Raw genomic sequence first — 15,784 nt, 5'->3', positions numbered from 1 at the left:
TTCTCGCTCAGCTATGTTTTGCATGGTTATTGCCGTCTCAGGATTGTAACTGCTCATAGCCGTGGCCTCTTATCGCTGTAGTCGGTCACTGAGCAGAAGAAATACGGTGCTAGGGATCTATGGATGTAATGATGTCGATTATTGTTGCCCATGATCCGGAACATAATTCACGTTACCGTTGTTGGTAAGACTGGGAAAGTGCCCAGAGACGTTGCGAAGAGGAAAGGGGCGGGTACCTGAGCCAGATTTCGGCCACTTTAATTCACGTCCCCGATGCCCAATTGAAAAACTGTATCGAACATCTAGTAAAATTTCAAAACTGCTCTAGTGTTGGTTAGCGACTTCTCATCTGAAGCTGACGTGTTTTGTTAAGAGGCTTAGAATGAGCTGTAATTTTAGGAAGAAGTCTTATAAATCGACGGGCTACGATCAACAAAACATTATGTCCTTCCAAGGGTGGCTCGAGGCCCAAAGCAGACGGTTACATGTAGGAAAGCGTGACCTGAAACAATAAACCAGAGGTTGTAAGAACTGTGTGTGCTCGGTCAAGATGTGCCCATATAAAAATTAAATGGGCCGCACCACATTTTCAACGGACACTTGAATAATCAGGGCATAAAAGGTAAAAGCAAAGGCTGGTGACAATAAAATCATCAGAGTTTGAAAAAAGCGCAACCAATGCTTTGACGCGCGTTGGAACTTGTATAAGCATGAAAGGCCTTTAACTCCTGCTGCTTCGGGGTTATGTGTTGGCATTTTTTATTCTGTCCTCTTCAATAACGTTCTGTTATTTAATTAATAATTTTTTATTCTGTCCTCTTCAATGACAAATTCTGTCTGAGTCTTCAATGACAAGTCTTCCGTCACCGCGGCTGCGCCGCTGACACTCAGGAGTCAGGTCTGGATACGTATTCGAGAACGTACCCTGATGTGTGATTACGCGCGCACACGACCCGCGCGGCAGCCATCAGCCGACCCTCTCCTTACGCGTCGGCTCCTACGCGCGCGGGAGCCGTCAAGGGCAGATCTAGGGCAATGCTAGGGAGCAGCGTGTACGGGGACACCACAGCTCTAACATTAAGTTAATCGACATTCAGTTTACCATGAGGATTACCTCGTTCTGGAAGTCTTCAATTTGCCACGACTTTATGAATAAAACATTCGTTAAATTGAGAAAACCCAAAGTTTGGAATGGTCAGATTTCCTCAGAAAAAAAAATGGCTAACGCCACGCCAGTATTTCTTTTGCTCTGAAGCACACCAGTCATAACGTGATAAGTGCATTCCTCGAAAATATCATTTTGATACAACTAGATGGAAGTTGTGTGGCATGTCGCCGAAATGCACTATAACCCGTCCCGTCCGAAATGCACCATAGCTTGTCTGACAGCTTAGTTGGTTAGAGCCCCTCTCGATTCGCGCAGCAACAGCGGGATGTGTTTGAGTCGTCTCAGGTATCCGTAATATTCCGACACGTTAATCCTTCGCCGAAAAATTATGCCGTTGACACGGAATTTTCTGACCGGATGGCGGTGGGGGGGGGGGGGGGGGGGATAGGGCTAACGCAGCAAACGATACTTAGCATAAGCCCTCAACCCAGAAACGCATCCAATCAAGAGGTTTAGACTAAACCTTTTAAAAAACACGGCCGCGTCTACCAAAATGCATTCAACTTCGGCAAACACCAATGATGCTAAAAGAAACGGTGCTTATGTCACAGATGCGGAGAGCGTTGTGTGTGTGTTATGATCCCCAGTTTTGAGAGCGTGATAGTGCTAAAATATCACTGATCTTCCCTGCAAACAGATGCACAGAACACCGCATGGGCTCCGATTTTGTCGTAAAATCACGGTTCAACAGTTTAATAGTGCCATTTTCGCAAACAATTGCAAAAATTACCCAGACTGTCTCTACCTGAATCTCATATGTATATCGAGTGGCCCAGATAAGAGTTAACCTACGCTTTACTCCGCAGTGGTAAGTGTATTTTTTGCACAGCCAAGACCGTGGGTCGTTCAACTAACTATTCCATGACAAAGTTCAATAAAAAAATCCCATTCTCAGTGATTCACATTCGTAAGATTTGTTACTCTATAAAAGATGCTTTTATGACGAGAACGAGGATCCGGTCAGTATCACCCCCGTGCGCTACATCGCTACCGCTCACATATCCCTATAAGCGACCCTGGAGCGACCTCACGGGGTTGATCGGGACGGGGAGGGGCTCCAGCAGGACGGGGTGACACCGCACACGGCACGGGCTCATACGGGGGAGTTGGCATCATAAAAACACTAGGTAGCTACACAATACTGTCAGGTGCAAAATGAGCGTGATATTGATGGTAATGTGATTAGGTGCTTAGTGTGCCCGCAGTTCAGAGACATTCGCTACATTTCATAGACCCATATTCCTTTTTTGCCCATATGCATCGGGGGCTCAAGTCAGTATGAGATAGGCTCATCCCCACCACCCCGCCCAATAGTGTACAAAGTGACGCCACTGGTCCCATGCATCTGCTCAGCATGGAGATAAGACCATGAGCACATTTAGAGGGCGCGCGTGTACAGGTTTGATGCGCCTCAGAAACGTTACAAATGGAGCCCGCAGACTAATTCTTTGCTGATGATTTGTTAACCCGCATATTGAACAAAACTTAGTTCACTTTTGCTTCCAGGATATCAGTAACAAGCTGGACGCTAATAATGCTTCCCGGTAATTGGAAACGTTGCAATGCCACAAGTGCTACTGAGAACTGTCACGTGCTTTCTGCCCGCGCCAGGTGCCGGAAAACGGTATCTTTGTCTTCATTTTCTTACGCATGTGTGTTTGTGTAGCTCGCCAAAATTTGTCCGGACAACCGCATACTGTTCCTCGTCAGTCGTTGCTTCGGGAGGACAGCGGTAGCCTAGCGACGGCCAAAGAATTTCGAAGTCATCACAAAGCTACCATGCCAGCGAAAACGCCAGTGATGGACTTTCTTATGCATTGTATTAACGCGACGAATCCACGGCTCGTAATCACGAGCTGTGGCTGCTAGGGTCAGAACAAACAGCCGTTTGCCTGTGGGTAATCTTTGGTTCCTCGTGGTGTATCAGTCCTTTCCGCACGAGACTTTCACAGCAGACCGAATCACGCGTATGCGCTGCAGCTGCGATATGTTCAACTAAACATATTTTCAGGAGGTGGAATGTCCTGAGCACTATCAGCGTGTTAGAAATGAGCTGGCCAAAAGGTCAAACTGTCGTAACAGCGAGCGCTGATCCCGGCGTCTACTCGCGACTGCCTCAGCGCCGACAGCCAGGCGGCTCCCCCAAGGTCACGTGGGGCCGAGTCGGCGGCGGGCCCGACCAGCGCCGCCGCCAGTGTTTTTGTCGCGCCTCCGGCCACCGGCGCGTAGCCCCCGCCCGGCCGCTCCCGCGCGCGGCCTCCAACGGGCGCCCGGCGCCCGCGGCACCTTTCACCAGCGCAGCCAATCGGCACGCCGCACTCATCGCGGCTACCAATGGCACGGCGCGAGACAGCAGCGCTGCCGAGACACGGTCGGACAGGGCCTATCGCCCGGGGCGGGCGTCCGGCTCCGGCGGCGGGCGCCGCGCGCGCGCCGGCCGCCGGCCAGAACGTGCGCGTCGCGCCGGGCGGCGGTGATGGAGTCGAGCGACGCAGATGAGCAGTTCAAGGACTTTGTCCGCGCGCAGCCGCGCCGGCAGCCGGAGAAGTTCACATCGTCGATGCGGACGTTCTTGCTGTCGCAGGTGATGGAGAGCTGGGCGGTGGTGACGGACACGCGCATCGACGACCGCGCCGTCTACAACAAGCGCCGCGTCTGGGCGTCTATCTCTAGCCAGTTCAACCAGCGCTTCCCCCACTGCCACAAGACGGTGCAGCAGCTGAAGGACCTGTGGAAACGGCATAGCATCCAGTTCCGCAAGGAGAGTCGCGAGGAGATGGCGCTGGAAGACGACGGCGGGCCCGACTCGCTCGGTTCGATGGCCGTGCCCAACGAGGTGATGTTCCAGAAGCTACTGGAGTGGCTGGAGTCCAACCCGGGCGGGGACGACCTGGACGAGATGTCACCGCCGTCGACGGTGAAAGATGAGACAGACGAACCGCCGCGCAAGCTGTCCCGCCAGCTGGATGACATGCCGGCTGACTCGGTCAAGCAGGAGCCTGCGTCATCGCCCTCCAGGTGAGCCTGGGCTCCAGCTCCAGGAATGACTGCAGCGACTATCTCTCCCCGACAGGCCCAGTCATCCCTCGCCGTCTCGCGGTCCGCGGCAGATCCGTCCTTGACCGCCTCCCACCCGGCTGACCCACCTGGAGCCGTCTCCCCCTTTGCACACCCGTCCAAAATTACTTCCCAGCACCTCGTGCCGCCCGGCCAGGTCCGATGGAAGCTCAGCTCCAGGCTCACATGCCTGGGACTGCCTCCGTTCCACCGGACTGAGCTGGAGCCCCCCCCCCCCCCCAAGGAGAGTAAACTGCAGGTGCTTCCCCTGGAGGACCCTCTTGGAGGCGGGAGCTATATGCTTCACACACTCGCGCTTCCCATGCCGCAGGAGGACCTGAAGCCGCCTACCGCCTGGCATACCCTCCCGGAGCCCTTCCTTCCCCCACGGCAGACCTCCTGAAGCCATGGCCTGTCCGAACCCCATCCGCCAGACCCGCCCGGAGCTGCTTGCTCGCCGGAAGGCCCTAGTGGAGCTGTCTCCCTCCTGCTCCCTTCTGCCCGAGTGGAGCTGTCTCCCTCCTGCTCCCTTCCGCCCGAGTGGAGCTGTCTCCCTCCTGTTCCCTTCTGCCCGAGTGGAGCTGTCTCCCTCCTGCTCCCTTCTGACCGAGTAGAGCTGTCTCCCTCCTGCTCCCTTCTGCCTGATCCTCCCGGAGAGGCATCTCATCTCTGATCCCGGCTAGAGTCTCCGACCACCCGGCAGACTCGCGCAGCCGTCCGTCCCCCTCCCCCTTCCGCGGAATTGGCGAGCGGGGCATCCTGGACGGCCACCGACGGCCGTCGTCCTGGGCGCCGTGCTCGGTCGTCTGTGCTCTGTCCTGGGCATCCTGCTCGGTCGTCTGTGTTCTGTCCTGGGCGTCGTCTGCTTGTCTGTGTTCTGTCCTGGGCGCCCTGCTCGGTCGGCTGTGTTCCGTCCTGGGCGCCCTGCTCGGTCGGCTGTGTTCCGTCCTGGGCGCCGTGCTCGGTCGGCTGTGTTCCGTCCTGGGCGTCCTGCTCGTCGTCTGTGCTCTGTCCTGGGCGTGGTCTGCTTGTCTGTGTTCTGTCCTGGGCGCCCTGCTCGGTCGGCTGTGTTCCGTCCTGGGCGCCGTGCTCGTCGTCTGTGTTCTGTCCTGGGCGTCGTCTGCTTGTCTGTGTTCTGTCCTGGGCGCCGTGCTCGGTCGGCTGTGTTCCGTATTGGGCGCCCTGCTCGTCGGCTGTCTTCCATCGCGGGTTATTCAATACTATTCCTCAGTAACTGTATGTGCATCTAGCGTATCTTTTGTGCAGCTGTTCACCTAATTCAAATTTTGTCTAGCTGTGCACTCCCCATCTATTGTTGTAAGTGCGCAACACCCAACCTGTGTGATGTAATGTAAATATCGATTGACGACTGGCTGAAGATGTTTGTCGTTTCGTTTGCGCACGATAGTTTATCGAAGTTTGTATGTCACAGGCTCTGGCTCTGCCACGGAACCTTTACTGGGCGGAAGTCCATGACCCGCTCAGCAGCACTCCTGCAGCACGGGTTTGAGGTCGGGGGAATTCCTAATCCTACTGGCTGTAAGAAGCTGTAGGTTTTGTCCCGCACCTTACCCTGCCAGACTTTTCGAGCGCCACGGACGCCGGTCGTCATGGCGTCGATCTGCTCTGCAGTGGAGCGCCCTCCGCGCAGATCGCGTGACGCCGTCCACGTCCACACCTCGAGCACGCGCGCTCCAGCGGTCTGGTTTTCCTGCAGGGGCAGGCAGAGGCACGTGACTGCGCACGCGGGGAATCGCCAGTCATTTTAATTGACTCCGTCCGGATGGAGCATATTTAGAGCTATATCAACAACCGTTAGTTACCGGGAATCGAGATGATGGCATTCCTAATGAAACGTAACTGACGCGGCATGTTTATAATTTGTAGACGGCAGCTGCCAGCCTTGGTGATGATAACTTGCACCATCTTCGGTACTCCGTATGAACGAGTTGCCTTGCTAGGATGTATTTCACAAGTGTGTCTGTGTTACCTTGTCTTTGTATGTGTGATGCACCTTCTCCGAACAATTTACCATTTATATTATATATATATATATATATATATATATATGTATATATATATATATATATATATATATATATATATATATATATATATATATATATGCGCGCGCGCGTATGGGGGGGGGGGCGTATTATCGGTGGCATATTCTGTCGAGTCCCTTGCCGACTGACGTCCATTACGCTCTTATCCATGGTCAGCCTGTCGGCTCGCCTGTCAGCCTCTACATGTGGCCTCTCTCCGCCCGCGGTCTCCCGCCTAGCTTCGTCCGTCTGCCTCCGTGTCCGGTCCGCCAGTGTGCGTTCTCCAGTCTCCGTCCGCTTATCTCCGATGGCCGGTCTCCTGCCTGTCCGCAAGTGTCCTCTGTCAGCCTACTGGTCCGGGTCCTTCGGTCTGCCCGTCTGTCAGTCTGCCAGTGTGTTCTCCGTCCTGGTGTCAGCCCTGAGCGTGGGCGTCTGCCGGCCGTCTGGTGCCATGCTGTCCCGTCGCGGGCGTGCCGTCGGTCGGTCGCTCGTCTCGGCCCGGCCGCCGGGGCTGTTGCGGCCGGCGCCGCTGACGTCACGGCCCGACGCCCTCCGGCGCCGTGGGAGACCGGTCCGGTCCGGCGGCCGACAGCTGCCGGCTGGCGGCGGCCGGCGCCCCCTGCCGCCGCCGCGCGCCGCCGACGGCCGGCGGCCGCGCACGGGCCCGACTGGCCGGCCCCGCCGCCGCCGTACTTCGCCCCGCCGCCGGCGGTGGCCGTCTCGGTGCCGATTCCGCCCAGCGAAGGCGACAGGAGGCCCGTCCGCCAGTGATCACCACGGGGGACAGGCGCAACCTGAGACGCGTCTCGTCCCGGAAATATCAGATGTCAGCCCCGTCCTCCCTCCCCTCCCCCGACACTGATGCACGCACTCCGGTCGGGTGGTCGGAAAACATCCCCGCCTCAAGGCACGGTCAGCGGCACGACGCTCAGCCCAGAAGTCGAGCTGGGCCTCTGCTTCCTCCACTAGGCTGGGCGGAGACGTAGCAGCGTTGGCTTTGTACGTGCGCGACAGTCCACGAAAATGATAGACTTTTCGATCTTTGGCGACCTTTTTTGAACACGTTATCCGAATGTTATCAGTTTTGGGCCCTCGCGTGCTGAAATGTTAGTTTGTTAAATGTGCCCAGGAGCGTATGAAGGTGTCTTAAAAAGTGATGAGTCGAGGCCTAGCTTCTTCGTCAATTATTCTCACGCATGAGCGGAAGTTCCATGCTCAATTTCGCACCGAAAGTGGGTGGAGCACCATCATGTCCGGCTCCTACACTTTTCTCTGGCGTCGAGCAATCAGTCGCCTTCTGCAATGTTTGAGGTTCGCGAAAAGAAATCGCACCAGACTAACATTAAGCTGAGACATATTGTTCTTAGAATATTTGGCCTTTCCTCACTGCTGCACACAGTTTGTTGAAAGCGGACGCTGGGTGCTCTCCCCCAGGTAGCATGTGTGTGGGTGATGACCCCCTTCTTCCCTCTGCCCACTTTCCGATCGTGTTTTTCGAGAAATAAGTAGATCATGACATCAGCAACATAAATAATAAATTATGTTAAAAATGATATCGTAAAGGCTACGGAAAAGTGGGCTGTCATCTGCCTAAAAGTATTTCTCTAGTGCTTTACACGCTGCTACAGAATGGAAACGTTGAATTTCAGCCTCTCGGCTACAGTTGTCTCTGTGGCAAGCTTGTCATCTGGTCACAACTGGTATTCGGATGGTGCATTGGTGAAATATACCTTTGCGTTGCCCGTGGGCGTAGGAACAGGGGGGGGGGGGGCAGGGGGGTCATGCCCCTCCCCCCACTTTTCAAGGTGGGGAGGCCAGCAATGTTAACTGGCCTTCCCACTTTTGAGATTAAGGTTGCATTTGGCTTACTTTTGCACTGCATTTAACATCCATGCCGATTTACCTAGTTCACCAGCCATCTCCCTTGAGATGTGTCATCTTTTGCGTTTGCTCATTGACCATCACTTAATCTGACAGCCACAAGGGCAACGCCGCACGGCCTGGAGACTGCAACTCCGGGCGTCGAGGCTTTTAGTACTATGGCTTGCGAGCACGCATGTTCAGCACCATATTACATAGTTTTCTTATGAGTAATCAGCTCTGACAGGACCTTGAGCATTATAAGACGAACATGGGCTAACCGTGTTAATGTAAATTATGAACCCCATTTCATCTGCAATCTGTAGTCAGGGAGAACCAAATGGCCCTTCAACCCTTGGCCGAAAACGGTGATGCACCCGTGGTGTTCTACTCAAGAGGCCCCTTGCCTGGAAGGGAATAAGGGGTCTCATTATTGTTGAGTAGAGTGGGGCCCTCATTATTATTGAAAAGCGCGGGTCAAAGGAACTTGAAAAACGGGCAAGGTTATGCCATGTTTGCCTGAGAACGTTTATCTCTTTCAGAAGGTATTATTGAAACAAATTACATCAATAGGCTTAAACATGTTCGCCGCAACCTCGAGAGCAAGGACAAGGATGGTCTGGGTTGCAACTTCCGTAAAACCGATAAGTTTCGGCCACTGCAAGTGCCACCAGATAGCGGGCGCCGTGCTAATCTGTTTTCTGGACAGATAAATAGCTGCGGAAACACGAAAAATAGAGATTGTACCTTCACTCTTCCAGTTCAACCACTAGATTCCAACCCCACTTCGCTGTGCTTTAGGGGCCAATCCGTTCCTTTCATCAATCAAAAAATTGCACGCGTGAAATACGCCCCCAGACTGCCTTTTAAATACAAGATCTGATATCATGAAGCGTCCAAGGATACTTTCTCAGAAGCGTCGTCATTTTCGTCTACCCGTTGGCCACAAATTAGCTGCCAGTCCGACGCTGCGCGGCCTACGGAAACTGCAACGCCTGGGGACGAGGCTTGTGGTTGTAAAATTTTCGAGTGCACATGCTCAAAATTACGCCACGTAGCTTGTATAACTATTTGAAGTGTTTAAAAGTAATCATTTCAGAAGCGTCATCATTTTCGTCCACCGGTGGGCTACGCCTAAATCTTAGCTGCTGAGCTAACGCTCCGCGGATTATGGAGACTGCAACGCCTGGTGCCGAGGTTGACCACTCGATTTGCAATATAATTCTCGTCTTCAAATTTGGATCAAACATATCGATCTACAATCTACCTTCGCGATGACCTCAATGTCTGTAGAACCCGGATAAAAAGTTGACAAAGCTTCTGAATTATATCGGCTTAGAAAGAGTCAGCTAACCATTGTAAATTAAGAGCGCCGATGATTTCTTCCATGCAGTCGTTCGACGCCTGATTTATGCAGCTTATTTACCTCAAAATGCAAACGGAATTGAGCTCACGGTAGCTTCCGGTTTGTGTTCTCGTTACAAGGTAAAAGTAACAATGAAACGAAGAAAACCGTGCCACTTGTTAACAAGTAAGCCATATCCGTGGATTTTTCTTTGGGGGGGGGGAGGTCACCATAAGATGGGCTTTTGTCAACCCTGTGTTCCCTCTTGGCAAGACTTTGGCTACACCCCCTGCCTACACCCAAAAGCAGATCAAGTCGCGTGCGTTGCATGATGGGCAATGAAGTGTCCGTTGGGCCAATCCATACCTAAGGCAGACAGCTTACCGGAGGCTATTTTTCTGCGGTGGTGTGGTGTAAGGGAAGATAATTCTGGAAAAATGCTGTTGCAGGTGTCCAACACATGTTTCATACACCATGTACAAGTAACGCTGATACAAAAGTATGCAACAAAGTAGCCACTCGATCAGCTCGCAGTCAGTCATGCGGGAGACATGCGGGCCAGGGCAGCGACCACTGACGGCGGACAGGAGCGGGGCCCAGATAGGGAACATACGACGGATGGGCTTTATTATGTGGCTTGGTTCTTAAAAGAGAGTCTCCAGTTTTAGGTATTTTGTCACATTGTTTGCAGCAGTTTCAAGCTCCCGAACTTGTTTCCGCCTAAAATGCTGTGACGTCTTATTTCTTGACAAGCAACCAGCGAAATGGAGATGCATGAAAAACCTGGCGCAATGTGAGCCATCGATCCACTTTCAAAATTCTCACCAGCCTACATCCATGCCGTATTTTGGCATATACACTGTGGAGGCAAATACTTCATTTATGACCCAAAATACTTACCCCCGCACGGAATTTCGTCTCCCCAGGAAAGACAATGTTAAAATGGACGATAAATCTAGGAAAGCTGGATAGCCTTATTTGCCAAATGACGGATGACTCGAATAGGCAAGATTGTGCATCAGTGATAAACAGCTCTAGATGCATAGCTAGCATAGTAGCAGTGACATTTGAGTAAAGAGTGACAACAATCTCCATCCCTCCCCTCCCCCCTCCCCCCGGTCATCGGGCTCGCTTTGCAAAAAAAGTTCCTGAAGTACACCCTGAGCTTGGCCCCCACTTTTTGAAACGTTCCTACGCCTACGACGTTGCCCACTACCCCGGTTGTCTTCCAAATTATTGTGCACCAGGGCCTGAAATGCACAGAGCTTGTATTGAATTCGTAGCTAACACGTTTGGTTGCAGTTGCCTATGTGTCCGACTTGGCAGTTACGTTAGCTCCAGTTCCTTGCCATAAGCTGCATAGTCGAAGCTGTCAGTCCATGGAATGAGATGGTTTGCAGTGGGCTGTGATCGTATGTGCGTGACCTTTGTGTGAACTGTGCACCGCCCCCCATCAGCGTGTCCAACACGATCGACATGTGACCTCGTCCTTGTCTTCCTGCCCAGCATGCCTGAGGCAACGTCACGTGACCGGTGACCTATGACCCCGTCCCTGCCAGCCGAACCCGCACGCCTGGGGCAACGTCACATGACCTTTATGCGATCGATGGCCCCGTCGTTGTCAGTCTGGCCCGCGCGCATCCAGCAGGACCATGTGACCCATATGTGACCTGTGACCCCGTGCCTGCCAGCCGAGCCAACACCCCGTCGGCCGAGTCGGCGTGCTCGGCGGAGGACGTGGCCGCCGCCCTGGACGCCTCCTGTCGGAAGTCGGCCGAAGTGTTGTCGAGCGCAGACAAACACTACCTGATCCAGCGCTGTTTCCGGGCCTATGACGTCATCGGCAGCGCGCGGCTCGACTCGCCGGCGCTGCGTCAGAAGCGCAAGACCTGGGTGGAGATCTGCACCGAGTACAACCGCAAGTTTGGCAGGTGGGCGACCGGTGGGCACCAGTGGTCAGTTGGGCGAAGACCGGCCTTTCTCTCGCGTCCCACTGATCATTGCCGTGACAGTATCGGCTATGCTGGTCAAGATTCGATGCGGAAACGTTGGGGCTGATTCGGTGCCTTTGTTGTGGTGAAATCTGTTGCATCCCAAATTTTGTGAATCGGCTTGTTTTGGCTAATTATGATGAACCGCTTACCTGTCTGGTTGGTGCAACATGTGGTCAAGGCGATGCAAGCGAAGAGATAGCTCAGGTGGTTTTGTGCATGGTTGGTGCAATATGTGGTCAAGGCGATGCAAGCGAAGAGATAGCTCAGGTGGTTTTGTGCAGCTTCCGTTAGTTGCTTGCCTTACGTGTTTTGAAGTCCGACTGCTGCAGATTCCGCTAGCACGCTTTATTCTGTGGGTTTGATCCCTGTACTTGGCCCAGGTACTTGGCTTCATGAATCATAAGTCTGGTCTTACCGGTGTTATGCCTTACCATGTACGATTGTATTTCTTAAGAGCAGCACGAAATTGGAATTATTCGTGACTATCCAAAGTGTAGTGTACAGTGAGACAGCTCTGCATGGGCCATGCCCCGGGGACGTGCCAGGTACAAGTTCAGTCCCTTTGAACTTTGTGAATTTTGTCTTGCAACCCCTACGGGTATTGCGTGGGGAGAAAGTCTTTAAATACTGTGGTGTCCTTCTCCACCGACTTTCGAGCCCCGAGAAATGCCTAAGAGTCGCTGGGTACGATTCATCTGCTTGAAATATACAGAGTCCAGGGTCGGCTGTGCCCGAAAGCGCCGCTGTTTCGTGAGCCTGCGGCATATCCTGGCGTCACGCCTGTCCCATTGACAGCTGTTACGGTGGCCGGCAGGAGTCTGGGGGTGAGCACTGTCAAGGGCGTGTGGCGACGCTTCGTCAAACAGCGCAAGGATGACCTGATGAAGACGCTGAAGCTGCGCAATAAGGAGGACGTAACCGAGCAGGCGCTGATGGAGGACATGAAGGCTTTCCTCACCAGCTACCGGCTGTCGGGCGAGCAGGACGACCGACAGGACTTGCCGCTCTACAAGCAGATCAAGGCAGACGTCGAGGAACGTCCTCTCACGGTGGGTCGGACTTCCCGGACCAACTTGCCGGACCGGACCGGACCGGACCGGACTTCCCGGACCAACTTGCGTGAGCAGCCGAATGATTCAGGACGCGGGCTCTCTGACCAAAGAGTGTTCAGCTCACACCGAAGAGGTTTACCATGCTTTCATTTTCAGTGGGGTGATGGTGACAGTCATGAAAGTCGCAGATGTAAGTGTTGGAAGAAGAGTGAGGGAAGCATTGTTCTACGTTTCCGTGCAGACGGCGTTCAGGACATTTGGATACAATGCTTGTAGAACGTATGAGAGGGGTTTTGTCGAGGACATACTGCATGTATCGGAGTCAAACATTTCACCCTTTGCTGGAGACATGTTATGGCCATCGATCTGTTTTCCAGATAAGTCACCGATCGCAGCAGATGTCGCCAGAGCAGATCATCAACCAGCTCCGTAAGCTGGCGCCAGCGCCACCTCCTCTGAGAGCGGCGGACGGTGCTGCCGCTGTGCGGCGACGACCGACAACTCCGGCGGAGGAGCCCGATGAAGGTCTGATGTCGGAAGAAGATGTCGAGGAGAGCAGGTAAATCGTGCCATGGTGTTGTTTTGGTGACTTACCCGGCACCTCTAAAGCAGTCATCCTCAACCATGATCGATGCCATGGATTTGTAGGAAATCAACTGGAAGTCATTCAATGAACCATCTCCTCGAATATTCCCTGTTTTTGTTGAAATAGTTTGCCACCTTTCTGTTGTGACCTGACGCTGTTTCCCGCTCCATGTTCACCATCTGCTTTGCTTTCAGCGTGCTGGACCCGCGTGACCGTTTGTGGAGTGATGTCAGCATCACGGTAGTGGACCCGGAGAGTCGTCCGGCGTCAGGCGGCCCGCCGCCGGACGCCACGGGCGCTTCTGCGCCGGCCATCAGCCGGGCGCCGCCGATGGCCGGGGGCCCGGCGCCGGCAGCGCCCCTGGCGGCCAGCGCGGCAGACGCGGCCGGCCGGCTGGCGCGCGAGAAGCACCAGATCGAGCTGCTCCACATGCGCGAGCAGCACCAGATGGCGCTGCAGCAGATGCGTGAGAAGCACCAGTGGGAGATGGAGAAGGCGCGCCTGGAGGCCGAGATCCTGGGCATGCAGCGCGATTACTGGCGGCTGCGGCTGGAGCGGAGCCGAGCTGGTGCTGGGCCGCCGCCTGGCCAGCTCGGCTGAGTGAGGCCACGGACCATCCTCTAGCCGAGGGGTCAGGTGGGGGGCTTCGCCGGGCCGCCGTGGAAATTTGCTGTCTGGGTTGGTCTTGGCTATCAGGATTTAGGGCGGGCGAGGCCCTTCGTCCTTAGGGCTTGGCGCCTTTGCAGCAACTCCGGGATGTTGTAGCCGTGTGCTCGCTGATCATGCAGAACAACTGATATTATCCGCCCATCTGTCGTGTTTTCGCATTAGTATCGGTGTATCATTTCATTGAATGATGGCAGTGACATGTTTCAGTTATTTTTAACGGATGTCAGCGACAAAGGATGGCCAAAGGTCGGTTAGAGCGTTGTAACATATGCCCAGCTCCGGTATTTCCTGTGACACAGTGTTGTTTTTTATGCCGCTGAGCTGCTATTACTAAGGGAGCAAGTTCATGGATGTCATGGTCCATAAATTTGGACAAACATGTTGCTTTACAGCTTTCCCTGCGATGCTCCGTTAGTGTCTGCAGCTTTGTAATAAACATCGTTAAAATGCAGGTCGTTACATGGTGATTTGGTTTTCATTCTGGCTTCCCGTTTGACAGGGATACCCTGATATGTGACAACGTTATAGTCTGACAACGGATGTCTGATAGCGGACATTTTTCTGCGTTACTCGCTACACGAAGTATCGCTAAACGACCAGGGTGCCCTTATTAGTGGCAGGGTGACAAACAAAAGTCTCGCCCAGCAGTGAAAACCACTTTGTCAACGTTTCCGCAGTGTCGTTGCGCAACATTCGAAACCCCACCGCCTCTTCGGTTTGTTGGAGAGAGGATGAACTCGTGACGAAACTCCCCGTTGAAGTGGACAGCGCGATTTTGGTGGTTGGTTTACAGCATACGCAGCAAGCTTTGGTGTCCAGCTACTCTAGGCCTCAACCACTCATATGGGCTGGAAAAAACAAAGCACTCACAAAGAGCATACATAATACAAATCACTCACACAAACACAAAACGCTCAACTACTCATGCGACCTAGATATGTGAACTTCTCAATACATTTCAAAAAATGGTCGTGGTTGTGATGCCCTGCAGAAAAATATGAGTTGATGAAACCATTGACGCAATGCCAACTGATTACCAATCATGAGTATTTACTGACGTCTACCAAAATTTTGTAAACGGCGTCTGACTGCTGCCTCGTGAACACAATAGGGATGAACTGACATCTGTATAACGTAAAGTGCTGTATGACATTTCCTAAAACACTGGCATTTGCACGCACCCCCGCACGTATACGCACACGCACACACTCACGCACACAAAATTATAACGCACCTATGTGAGGAGTTTAAAAACGGGCAAATACAAAAACCTCAGACCATGCAGCGTTGCTTTTCGAAGACATGACTCATGCATCCCGGGATGCGACAGTGCAGATGAAGGTTTGCTAAAAGTGTGCAATGCATATGCCCCCTTTTTGCCGAGCTTGATTTTGCAAATCGGGCAGCTGAGCTGTTTGACTGTTTCTGTATTGGTTTGTTGCCTAAACAAGTGTGTTCGATATTCTCGGAGGCTGACATGTGTCTAGCGCTGCTTTTATGAGACACGGTAGCGGTCGTCACTGTGGTGTTTGTTGTCAACGCACTTCGAATACGAAACTTTTTATTCGTTTTTTAAAATTTTCATGGGCCTCAAGAGCCGCGAAAGTGCATATATCGGACTGAAAGCGTGCCTGTGAAGCATCAGCAATGTCCTACGTGCCTATGAAGCACACTGATCATCCCCAGCCGGCACAGACGGCAAACGGTTTGATCTCTCGCCGCCGTTAAAGGCTTGGAAGCATGGACATGACCATTCCTGCGGTCAGTGGGACTCGGACCCCAGCAGCTTTTGCGCAGAACGATCTTTGCTCTCACCGAACAACATGACAGCATAGCAGACATGGACCTCGGTGCCATTCAAGGCGTGGCTACACTTTAGACTGGTGGTATGTCACCCCCGCTCTCTGCCAACACACCTCATTGACCGTTGTCCACCGAAGAGCGCGCGCAGAAGACGGCCGTGCTGGGGTGCGGGGGTCGGTGGGCGTGGGACGGCCGAGCGCAGTCG

The 15,784-nt window shown here is 53.4% G+C and overlaps 1 protein-coding gene across 1 annotated transcript; it reads left to right on the top strand.

The window, feature by feature from the left end:
• The first annotated feature begins 3,619 nt into the window (after positions 1-3,619).
• Positions 3,620-14,227, top strand: LOC119111214 (uncharacterized). The gene is made up of 5 exons (XM_037235036.1): positions 3,620-4,186; positions 11,167-11,406; positions 12,284-12,518; positions 12,899-13,080; positions 13,302-14,227. Exons 1-5 carry the CDS (start codon positions 3,645-3,647, stop codon positions 13,705-13,707), a joined length of 1,605 nt encoding a protein of 534 aa, XP_037090931.1. The 5' UTR covers positions 3,620-3,644; the 3' UTR covers positions 13,708-14,227.
• The last annotated feature ends 1,557 nt before the right edge of the window (positions 14,228-15,784 follow it).

This window comes from Pollicipes pollicipes, unplaced genomic scaffold, assembly GCF_011947565.3.
Source record: "Pollicipes pollicipes isolate AB1234 unplaced genomic scaffold, Ppol_2.1 Scaffold_2555;HRSCAF=2994_pilon_pilon_pilon, whole genome shotgun sequence".
NCBI classification, from domain to species: Eukaryota; Metazoa; Arthropoda; class Thecostraca; order Pollicipedomorpha; family Pollicipedidae; genus Pollicipes; species Pollicipes pollicipes.
Note: the sequence above shows the minus strand (reverse complement) of the source record. Positions and strands in the feature narration are given on the sequence as shown.